Source organism: Humulus lupulus, chromosome 2, assembly GCF_963169125.1.
Source record: "Humulus lupulus chromosome 2, drHumLupu1.1, whole genome shotgun sequence".
Lineage (NCBI taxonomy): Eukaryota > Viridiplantae > Streptophyta > Magnoliopsida > Rosales > Cannabaceae > Humulus > Humulus lupulus.
The window spans coordinates 105,434,685-105,447,168 of NC_084794.1; the positions used below are offsets into that span (position 1 = coordinate 105,434,685).

Genomic DNA, 12,484 nt, shown 5'->3' on the forward strand with positions numbered 1-12,484 from the left:
AAACTAGATTGGGAATTGTCACAGATCGCCCACGCTTGCTCTAAGCTTCTTCTTCTTCTTCTTTCGACTTCTGTTTTTTTTTTGTCTCTCCCCCCACTAATTCACGTTTTTCTCCTCTAAAAATCGCATCAAAAATCGTAACCCTAAATTATCCCGTGTGAATTGACCAAAATCCCTTTCATTTAAAAATCTGTCAAATTTCAATTTCCAGCAACCTAGCGCAGTCACGCTCTACAGTAGCGAGGTCGCTCTACTCTCTCAGAAAAGGCATTTTTGGCAGCTTTACGAATTTTTGTGCTTTTTTGGCATCTTTTTCATTCTAAATCATCCCAATCCTTCAAAACCTGAAAATAAACAAAAACAATACAAAACAAGCGTAAAATAGAACAAAACAACCCTAAACCTCTAAAATAATTCCTAAGTAGACACACTAAAACAAGTCTAAAACTCGCTAATCAAATTCCCCGAAACTTAACCTTTACTCGCCCTCGAGTAAAGAACTCTAAACAAACCTAAAACAACTAAACAAAGACAAATCAAATTGACAACGACAAATCAAGCCTCCAAATTATGTTTATCATGCTCATATAGTTTTCCGAAAATCCAGCCATCATGATAATCTAGAATTTCGATCAAAATATTTCTTCAACTCACTCAATTCCAAACAAATATATGTTCGTCTGATCATGATCAATAAATAACATGCATTTGAATCTATTTAAACTTACCAAATTACTCACCACAAACCATCAAATCTTATTATCTCATATGCTTGCTTCACTTACTACTCTCCACTAATATAGACAACACACGCTCAAGAATCAATAGGGCTTTTATAGCTTATAACGATAGGCTTAGGCATGGGTAGACGAAATGTCATTTAGGCTCAAAATTACCATAAGCATACAAACCATACAAACCAAACTTGATATCCACATTACAGTTCACAGACAATCCCAATATTTCCTTTTTTCAAGATTGAGATAATTCACACTTAGATTTTTTTTTTTCAAACTACACTCCCCCAAACTTGTTTTTTTTTTTACTATATGTTTAAAAGGAGCGTAGTTTACTTTCAATATCTTTTTTTTTTTCATTTTTTATTTATTTATTTTTTAAACAAATCTCAATCTTTTTATTTATAACACTCCACAATACACCCTATTACAAAACCAATCCCCCAATCATCATTCACTTGTATGCTCACGGTAATCATTCAAGGGAAGGAAATATAATAACATGTTTAAAGTAAGCTCAAAGTAGGTGTCAAAACAAAGAATGTAACATTAGGCTCAAAAAGGACAACTAGGGATTAAATTAATCAAGGTTGGCTTGAAAGGCTCAATCGTTAAAAAAAAAATCGCCTAAATCATCTTCCTAAGTATGCATTGTCTATGATTTCACCTCAAGTAGCAAGCAAGCAAGTTCTATGCATAATCATCCATCTTTCCTTAAACCAAAATTAAGCAAGCATAAATATCATCAAATGCACGAGATTTATCTAAAAATCATGATCAAGCTCTCACATATTTAGATAGACCCAAGCAACTCAAAGAAACATTCAACCAAGCACATAGATTTTGTTCAATTTTATGGCTTTCATTTCATCCAACTATACAAGCAATCCATTCAATCATTATCATCAGCTAATCATCATCAACTTGATTTATCAGACACTCTAAACACCCTAAACAAGACACACATAAAAGACAAAACATAAAAGACAAACACTCAAACAACAATAAATTCCTTTCCCCCAAAATTAATCTAAACATTGTCCCTAATGTTTTAAAGAAAATCTAAGGAAAAAGAAACTTACCTGACAACTCAAACATCTCACGACGAAGGACCCTCACCACCATCTCCCTCAGGTGGAGGATAACCAAAATGCGGTGGCTGAGGAAACTGGGGCAACTGACTAGTATTAATGCCAAAATGTGATGCAAAGGCCTGCTGGTATCCATGTTGGTACTAAGCCATATTCACACTCCATAAATGATGTTCTTGGAAATTGAGCTCCAACCTACTCATCCTCTCTTCCAAAGAATAGGAAGAAAGAGGACTCCTAGGTCGGGCCTGAGACGAAGTACCACCTGCAGAAACAACACTAGGAGGACCAACTATTTTAGTCTTGTTAATACTAAGTGTGTCATAAATCACAGGAGCCAAAAGCTCCTCAGTCTCATGAAATTCAACCCCAACTTGCAAGCACAAACTCGTTATCAAACTAGGAAAATATAACCCCACATTTTGATTGAATAATGAAAATTGTATTTGTGAAGTTATAATCCTACCAACATCAATAGTCATGCCAGATAAAACAGAATAAAGTAACACCGCCTTATCAGTATTTACAGTAGTCAAGTGACCACTAGGTGTCAGATTCGCACAAAGGAAATTTAACCAAACTCTTTTCTCTCTCGTTAACAAGTTAAAAGGGAATCCTATTCTAGTTTGCCCATGATAAGTCCATTGAGTCCCAGCTGGAGTCAAAGCAGTCAAAATTCTATCCCAAGTACTCTCCTCACACAATTCATTTCTCAAAGCTTGATACTCATCATTGTCATTTGTGGGCAACCTAAGGAAATCATTAATTGTTTTTCTGTCAAAATTGACAGTTTTCCCTCTAACTATGGCCTCCCAAGAATAATCATGGTCAAAAGCATTGGCATAAAACTCTCTCACAATTGGTATCATAGCAGAAATAGGTGGGGAACAAAAATATTTCCAATGGTGAGCGTTAATGACATTGATATACTCTGCAGGAACAGTAAACTCTCCCTCAGCATTTGTTGCAAATCCCCTCTCCTGAATTAAACTCCTAGACTTTTCAATTTTATACCTAGACTGAGCAGGGGCAGAAGTAAATCTAGGATCAGTAAATTCAGTGTCAGGTTCCTGAGTTTCAGTCACTTTTTGTTGTTGTACTTTTTTACTTCTTTTCTTAGAAGGTGCCATATCACAAAACCAAAATAACAAAGCACTAGAACACAAAGGCTACACCCAACAATAACAAATAAACACTAAGAAATTGACAATTATGAATGCACCAACAACAATTTTCATTGTGAAAATGTATGCAAAACTAACCAAATTGAAACAATACCCAAGCACAAGCAAGTATATTATGACCAATAATGCCCAAATAGAAAATCAATTTGATCTCAAATGCACCAATTTCTCACATGGAATAAAACCTCTCAAATTCATGCCCTAGAATAGTCAAATGCAAATTTCCCTCAAGTTTCAATGAAATTCAACTAATCAATTGATAGGAATTCACAAGCATCACAATAATTTCATCAAATTCAATCCAATTTCATGAAAACATCAAGAAATTTGAAACCCCCAATTGTTAGGTCAAAATTTTCCCCCAATTTTTTTTTTTCAATTTTTCATCAAATTACAAAGAGAAATCCTTAAACCCATGAACATTCAAGTACATGATCATCATTAAGCACTAAAAATCTGGAAAACAACCAACAATCACAGCCCAAACATTAAAAAATTCGAATTCTATTATGGAATTCAATGAAAACCAAGAGAAGAAACAAAATTCATATATGTAAGGCTAACAACGGAGGATTACATTAATCTATGCTTGTAAACAAGAGATTAATTCAAGAAAACATACCTTAGTGTGAAACTCAGAGCAAGGGGGTGAAAAAGGAGAAGAAGAGGAAAAAAATTGAAAGAGAAGAGAAGAGATTTGAAGAAAAAGTGAAAAAAAAATCGTGTTTTAAACACTCTAATGCGCTCCAGCGCGGTTGCGGCACATATAGCGCGATCGCACTACCGTCCTCCAGAGCCGCATATGTTCGGCGTCGAGCGCGGTCGCGCTACTGCACTCGCTTGGCTTGGCTCTATGTGAGCGCGGTCGCGCTGATGGCCCAGATTGGCCTGGTTCTCTGTGAGCACAGTCGCGCTGATGGCCCAGATTGTTTTTTTTTTTAAACGCTTTTCACGGTTTTTCATTACATAAAAAAAATATATAAAAAAAACTAAATAAGAAAAATTAAAACTTAGAATGTCTCAAACTGAACAAAAATTACTGTAAAAGCTTGGGGTGCCTCCCAATAGTGCTGTCGTTAATGTCATATAGCCGGACGCTGATTTCCTCTTTACTGCGGCACCAAGAGGATGGCAGACTTGGCTTGATCAAATTGACCACCCGAGTAGAGCTTCAACCGCTGACCATTTACTTTAAAGTTGCCAGTCTTTTCACTTATTACTTCGACGGAGCCATAAGGAAACATTTGTAATACCGTGAAAGGACCAGACCATCTCGATTTCAGCTTGCCCGAAAAAAGTTTCTATCTTGAATTAAATAGTAATACCTGTTGACCTGATTGAAATTCCTTCCTGACAAGGTTCTGGTCATGCCACTTCTTAGTCCTCTCCTTGTAAATTTTGGCGTTCTCATAGGCTTCGTTTCTAAACTCCTCCAACTCGTTCAATTGCAAAAGCCTCTTCTCACCAGCTGCTACTAAGTCCATGTTCAAGGTCTTCATGGCCCAAAATGCTCTATGCTCAAGTTCCACTGGAAGATGACACGCTTTCCCAAAGACCAACCTATATGGTGACATACCAATAGGTGTTTTGAAAGCTGTTCTGTATGCCCACAAAGCGTCATCGAGTTTTTTAGACCAGTCTTTCCTCGAACGTTGTACCGTCTTCTCCAAGATTAACTTAATTTCCCGGTTGGAAATCTCAGCTTGTCCATTACTCTGCGGGTGATAAGGTAGTGTCGTTCTATGTCTAACTCCATACCTCGCAAGTAACACTTCAAATTGCTTGTTACAAAAATGACTCCCTTCATCACTAATAATAGCTCTAGGGGTACCAAACCGGGTAAAAATGTACTTTTGGAGAAAAGTAAGAACTGTTTTACCATCATTAGCATGAGTTGCAGCTGCTTCTACCCACTTAGAAACGTAGTCCATAGCTAGCAAAATAAACAGATTGTTGTACGATGACGGAAAAGGACCCATGAAGTCAATACCCCACACATCAAACAGTTCCACTTCTAAAATACCAGCCAAAGGCATCTCGTTCCTCCTTGAAATATTACCAGTCCTCTGACAACGATCACATGCCTTGACAAACTCATGAGCATCCTTAAAGAGAGTTGGCCAAAAGAAATCACTTTGTAGAGCCTTTGCAGCAGTCCTTGTCCCACCAAAGTGACCTCCACACTGCAAACCATGACAATGATTCAGGATAGAGTACATCTCCTCTTCAGGCACACATCTTCTGATTATCTGATCGGCGCAGTGCTTGTAGAGGATTGGCTCTTCCCAATAATAGTGCTTTACCTCGGAAAAGAATTTCTTCAATTGTTGTCTTGTCATGTCAGGAGGTGTGATGTTTGTAGCTAGAAAGTTGACATAATCAGCAAACCATGGGACCATCAAACTTTCCTTTAAAGCAAACAACTGCTCATCAGGGAACTCATCATTTATCTGGATTTCCTTCATATTCTGACTCTCTTCTAACTCCAGTCTTGACAAATGATCTGCTACTAGGTTCTCGGCACCCTTCTTGTCTCTGATTTCTAGATCAAACTCCTCGAGGAGAAGGACCCATCAGATTAGTCTTGGCTTGGCATCCTTCTTGGTCATAAGGTATTTGATCGCCGAATGGTCTGTGTACACAATAACCTTATTCCCGATTAAATATGGCATGAACTTGTCACAAGCAAAGACTATGGCCAACATCTCATTTTCAGTAGTAGCATAGTTCAACTGAGCATCATTCAAGGTCCTACTAGCATAGTAGATGGTGCGAAAAACCTTGTCAACTCGTTGCCCCAACACGGCTCCGATAGCATAATCACTTGCATCACACATCAACTCGAACAGAAGCTCCCAATTCGATGCAATGACTATAGGTACCGAAGTCAATTTTTCCTTAAGAGTTTGAAAAGCCTCCATACACTCCTTTCCAAACTCGAAGGGCACTCCATTAGCAAGCAAATTAGACAATGGCTTGGAGATCTTTGAGAAATCCTTTATAAATCGTCTGTAGAAACCGGCATGACCCAAAAAACTACGAATCCCCTTTATCGAAACTAGAGGGGGCAAATTCTCAATAGTAGACACCTTGGCTTTGTCTACCTCAATGCCTTCCTGTGAAATCTTGTGTCCCAAAACAATCCCCTCTCTAACCATGAAATGGCACTTCTCCCAATTAAGCACCAAATTGGATTCTTCACATCGAATCAATACCAGCTCCAATTTCCTCAAACAATGGTCAAACGACAAGCCAAACACTGAGAAATCATCCATGAAAATTTCTATACAATTCTCAACCAAGTCAGAAAAAATAGCCATCATACGCTGTTGGAAAGTTGTCGGTGCATTACATTGCCCAAATGGCATTCTTCGGAAAGCAAATGTGCCATAAGGACATGTAAATGTCGTTTTCTCTTGGTCCTCTGGTGCAATGACTATTTGATGATACCCGGAGTAACCATCTAAAAAACAATAATACTCCTGACCCGCCAATCTGTCTAACATCTGATCAATGAATGGAAGGGGAAAATGGTCTTTCCTTGTTGCCTTGTTGAGCTTGCGGTAATCAATGCATATTCTCCAACCAGTAACAGTTCTTGTTGGAATTAACTCGTTCTTTTCGTTCTTCACTACCGTCATTCCCCCCTTTTTAGGTACTGACTGGACCGGACTCACCCACTTACTGTCAGAAATTGAAGTGGGTAAGCCACCCTTGCATCTAACCACTTCACCACTTCTTTTCTCACATTTTCCTTCATTGGCGGATTGAGTCTTCTTTGGGCATCTATGGTTGGTTTGACTCCGTCCTCCATTAAAATCCGGTGCATAACAGTAGAGGGGCTGATCCCCTTGATGTCTGCCAAAGTCCACCCAATGGCCTTCATGTGCTCTCTCAAAATTCTCAACAATTTTTCAGTCTCCACATCAGAAAGTGAAGTTGAAACTATAATCGGAAGTGTCTTGTTTTCACCCAACAACTCATACCTCAGATGGTTAGGAAGCACCTTCAGTTCTAACTCCGGGGGCTTCTCAACTAAGGGAAATGACCTTTTTGGCACTACCCCAAGCTCTTCAAAGTATTTCCTCTTCAATGGCCCATAAGAATTAAGCCATTTTGCGTACTCCATAGCTTCCTTTCCATCTTGATCACTAACTTCATCTTCAACCAAGCTCAACTCAAGAGGATCATTTATCAGTTTTCTCTCTTCCACTAAGTTACCCATTACATCAATCGAAAAGCAGTTGTCACTAGCTTCAGGATAAGTCATGGCCTTGAGCACATTGAATACAACTTCTTCCCCTTGCACTCTCAACTTTAACTCACCCTTCTGAACATCTATAAGTGCTTGGCCTGTTGCCAAGAAGGGCCTCCCAAGGATAATGGGAACATTGCTATCCTCTTCCATATCAAGAACTATGAAATCAGCAGGAAAAATAAACTTGTCCACTTTGACAAGGACATCTTCAATTATCCCTCTTGGATGTGCCAACGAACAATAAGCCAGCTGCAAAGTTACAGTTGTGGGCTTGGCTTCTCCAAGTTGCAATCTCTTGAAAACTGACAATGGCATTAGGTTGATACTAGCCCCCAAATCACAAAGAGCATTTATTCCCTCAATTCTCCCAATAGTGAACGGTATTGTGAAACTCCCAGGATCACTCAGTTTAGGAGGGAGCTTCTTTTGCAGTATAGCACTACAATCTTCCGTCAATGCCACAGTTTCAAAGTCCTCCATCTTCCTCTTCTTGGACAAGATGTCCTTCATGAACTTGACATAGCTCAGCATTTGCTCTAAGGCCTCCGCAAATGGAATGTTGATGTGCAATTTCTTGAATACTTCCAGGATTTTGGTAAACTTCTTCTCCATGTGGTTGTTACGGAGCCTTTAGGGGTAGGGAATCTTTATGTGATGCTCAATACTAATTGGTGGCGAAGCTTCTTTTGTTGGTATGCCTTCAGTAGCCTTCTTCTCACTGTGCTTCTTTTCCTCTTGTGCCGGTGCCTGTTGATCCTGACCCACTTCTTCAACTGGCTGCTTCTCACTTGGTCCCTCATAATTCTTCCCACTTCTTAACGTGATTGCCTTGCAATTATCTTTCGGATTGACTTCAGTGGTGCTAGGCAAGTTACCTTGGGCAGGATTAGCCATGAGAGTACCCAATTGTCCCATTTGGGTCTCCAGATTTCTAATAGAAGACCGAGTTTCAGCCATGAATTGGTTTAACACATCTGACTGAGCATTAGAATTTCCACCAGAATTTTGTTGTTGTTGATGATGAGTGGGCGGTTGAGGTTGTTGCTGCGGCCTAAATCTCGGCTGAAAGAACCCTTGTGGCTGTTGTTGGAATGACTGTTGTTGGTTTGAAGATTGGCCTTGCTGATCCTTCTTCCAAGAAAAATTGGGATGATTCCTCCACCCTTGATTGAAGGAATTGGAATAAGGGTTATTGTTGCTCTGTCGAGGAAAATTCCCAATAGCTTGAGCTTGCTCCATAGGCATGTTGTTTACATCAGCATACTGACACTGTTCATAGGCATGAGGGCCCCCACATACTTCACACAGAGTCTGGGCCTGTTGCACTGGAGCTGTTATTATATTGCCTTGCAATTGCTTAGTCAAGGCCTCAACTTGAGCAGTCAACTTCGAAATTGCATCCACTTCATACATACCAGCCACTTTCCTTGAAGAGCTTCTTTCACTTGGCCACTGCTGATTATTCATGGCCATTTCCTCCAACAAGTCATATGCCTCATTGGTGCTCTTTCTCATAAACGCACCACTAGCTGCTGCATCAATGAGTGTGCGAGTAGTACCACACAACCCATTATAAAAATTATGGACTAGCATCCATTTCTCTATTCCGTGATGCAGGCACTTTCTTATCAAATCTTTGAATCTCTCCCAAGCTTCATAAAGAGACTCATTATCCAATTGATGAAAATTATTAATCTCTCCTCTCAACTTAGTTGCTTCAGCTGGAGGGAAGAACTTGGAGAGGAACTTCAGCGCTAGATCATTCCATGTATTGATTGAGTTTGGTGGCAAAGATACCAACCAACTCTTAGCTCGTTCCCTCAGAGAAAAGGGGAATAATCTAAGTCTGATAGCATCATCACTAACTGCATTCATCTTAAATGTCTGACAGAGCTCCATGAAGTTAGAGAGATGCATGTTTGGGTCTTCAGTGGGTAGTCCCCCAAACTGGACTGTGGATTGAACCATCTGAAGTATGGTTGGCTTTATCTCAAAATTGTTTGCATCTACGGCAGGTGGTCTTATACAAGACTGGACCCCCGTCATTGTTGGCAACACATAGTCCCTCAGGCTACGGTCGGGTGGATTCTGACCATTAGCCTGGTCTTCTACGGCACCCCCATTATTACCGTTGTTGGCCATAACTTCCTCTTGATCAATCCTTTTTACAACTCTTTCCAACCTTTTGTTTCTTCTATTTTGCCGACAAGTCTTCTCTATCTCAGGATCAACAGGCACTCTTGCAGCTGGTCCTTGACGTCGCATAAACCAATGGTACTTGAGATGAGATAAGAAGAATTTGACACAAACAAGTTAGCAAAAAGTGAAAAGAAAACCAAATTAGAATTTAATCCAATTAACGTAATATCAACTAAACAATTCCCCAGCAACGGCGCCCAAAACTTGTTGTGATATTTTTATTACACGCAAGTGCACGTATCATACAAGTAGTAACTCACACAGGTGAGGTCGAACCCAAGGGAATTGCAGCTAAGTACTAACCAAATTGGATCTATATTTCTATTTTCCAATAATAAAAATTGGTGTTAAAATAATAATGCAGAAAACAAAACAAGCAAAACAACAATTAAAAAGGGGTTTAACAATGGATGTGAAATTAGGAATATGATTTCAATTGCTTTGATTACCCAATTGTTAATACTAGTCAACTATTCTTCTTCCTCCTATGTGATGACATATTATAAAATCACCTAAACTCTTTTCAGATCATGAAGGTACTAAATTGCATGTCAACGACTGCATCTCTGAGATAGTACAACAACAATTCACATTAAGCAATAATCTAAAAGTCACACAAGCTATGCAAATACTTTCGTTTCACATCAAAACCTATGTTTATTCATTTAGAGCATTCCTAATATTCACTTTTAATATTTCATATTAGGATCATGAATCATGCTTAAGGTGATCAATCTCAAACAAGTATTAAGCACAAAGATGAACAAATCACATAAACAAGGAAGAAAGAACAATCAAATAGAATTAATCCCTGAAATAATCTCAATCAATATCCATCAAATCCCTAAATAGGAGTTTAGCTCATAATTTCAGTATTCATATCCATAATCAAACTAAACATAAACAATAACATAGAAAATTAAATAAAAGAAAATGAAACTAGATTGGGAATTGTCACAGATTGCCCACGCTTGCTCCAAGCTTCTTCTTCTTCTTTCGACTTCTATTTTTTTTTGTCTCTCCCCCCATTAATTCACGTTTTTGTCCTCTAAAAATCGCATCAGAAATCGTAACCCTAAATTATCCCATGTGAATTGACCAAAATGCCTTTCATTTAAAAATCTGCCGAATTTCAATTTCCAGTATCCTAGCGCGGTCGCGCTCTACAGTAGCGAGGTCGCTCTACTCTCTCAGAAAAGGCATTTTTGACAACTTTATGAATTTTCGTGCTTTTTTGGCATCTTTTTCATTCTAAATCATCCCAATCCTTCAAAACCTGAAAATAAACAAAAACAACACAAAACAAGCGTAAAATAGAATAAAACAACCCTAAACCTCTAAAATACTTCCTAAGTAGACACACTAAAACAAGTCTAAAACTCACTAATCACGTACCTGTGTGTGGTGCTGCTGAGTGGAGTCGGTCGGTGCTGCTGAGTGTCACGGGCCGAATATTTTGGTGCTCCAAGTAGAAGGAACGTGCGGCACTTGTGGACACTCCAAGATAGCAAGTCAGACTACAGCACACACCTGTGGGCAAACAAACTTAGTGGTTAGCCACAAACACATCTCAGACATGCAACGGGCAATAACGAAGTATGAGAAAGCACAAAGCAAGTCATTGTTTGGAACGTCCACACAACACAAAACACACAACAAGGCAAGTGGCACGCGATGGCCCAACGAAGACGACAAACGAGTAACACATAGGCAATAAGGAAGCATACAAGGGAAAGTATGGATAAACATCATTTTATTAATATATAGCCTTGATAGGGCAAGGGAATACGCAGCTTTGGCCCCTATCTGCTTGTGGCCATGGTGCTTCTCTAAGTCACCAGGTCACCTCCCCCTAAGGAGCCTTCTAGGGATACAAGGTCTTCCCAATAACATATATGATTTTTGTCTGGGAGACATATGCATAATTACAAAATTGCCACTACCCTACCCCATGAGGTTGCTTGGTGCAAGACTTGACTAATGATCAAACACCAAGGCATGCTCACTTACAAAATGGCTCCATGTGGGTGTGCCAAATGGACAGCACGCCACATTGAGCAGGGGAGGGCTTGCATGTGGTGGTGGTCGGTTGGTGGACTTCAGCTCCAGAAGTGCGGCAGTAAAGGGCAGGAAGGCAGCCGAGTGTAACGCCCTAATTTCTCATAAATTACCGAGAACACAACGTTGGATCATAATTCATAAATATTGCTCCTTTATTGAATAAAAACTTGAAAATAAATACATGGATCCATGGTTTTACAAAAATAAAATAATTGTCTTTAACACAAAAATGAGCAACATTTAAGTAAAACTTTAAAATAATATGCTTTTATAAAAAATAGGCCCGCTTGATCTTCCTCGACTATATGGTCCCCACGAGTACATCACGAAGCTCTTAGGTCCCACTTGCCACCGAGCTTTCTATCCTTAACTTCCTGAAATAACAACATCATAAGGAGTGAGCTTCTAAGCCCAGTAAGGAAAATACAAACAAAAGTTAGTCATATAATTAACATAACATAAATTCACAAGAGTCATTCAAACACAATACTCTAGGTCATATCATAGCTTAAGTCATAATTCTACATCATAATCTATGTCATAAATCATACTCTAAGTCATAGGTCATAAGTCATAAGTCATAGATCATAAATCATAAGTCATAGGTCATAAGTCATAAGTCATAGATCATAAATCATAAGTCATAAGTCATACGAATAATCATAATCATATCATAAATCCTAATCGTAACTAAGGGTCATAATAACAAGTCAGATATAATAAAAAGATAAGTGTTTAAACAGGGGTGGCAATTAAGCCCCGAACATAAGTCCGTCATACATCACACATCACTTAGGTCCGTCATAAAGTTTTGGCAACCAAGCCTACTAGACATAAGTCCGTCATACATCATTGGACGCCTTAGTTCTAGACACACTTACCCTTTTATTGTACCTAAAATGTTAGGTCATACAAACATAAACTATATCATAAACTACATAAACTAGGTCATAA

At 38.9% G+C, this 12,484-nt stretch overlaps 1 protein-coding gene and 1 non-coding gene across 2 annotated transcripts; one reads left to right on the plus strand and one right to left on the minus strand.

Moving 5' to 3' along the window:
- Nucleotides 1-6,685: 6,685 nt before the first annotated feature.
- LOC133814601 (uncharacterized) lies at nt 6,686-7,882 on the minus strand. The gene has a single exon (XM_062247539.1). It carries the CDS (start codon nt 7,880-7,882, stop codon nt 6,686-6,688), a length of 1,197 nt encoding a protein of 398 aa, XP_062103523.1.
- Nucleotides 7,883-8,873: 991 nt separating this feature from the next.
- Nucleotides 8,874-8,980, plus strand: LOC133820756 (small nucleolar RNA R71). Its single transcript, XR_009887156.1, has one exon. It is a non-coding gene; the product is annotated as a small nucleolar RNA R71 (small nucleolar RNA).
- The last annotated feature ends 3,504 nt before the right edge of the window (nt 8,981-12,484 follow it).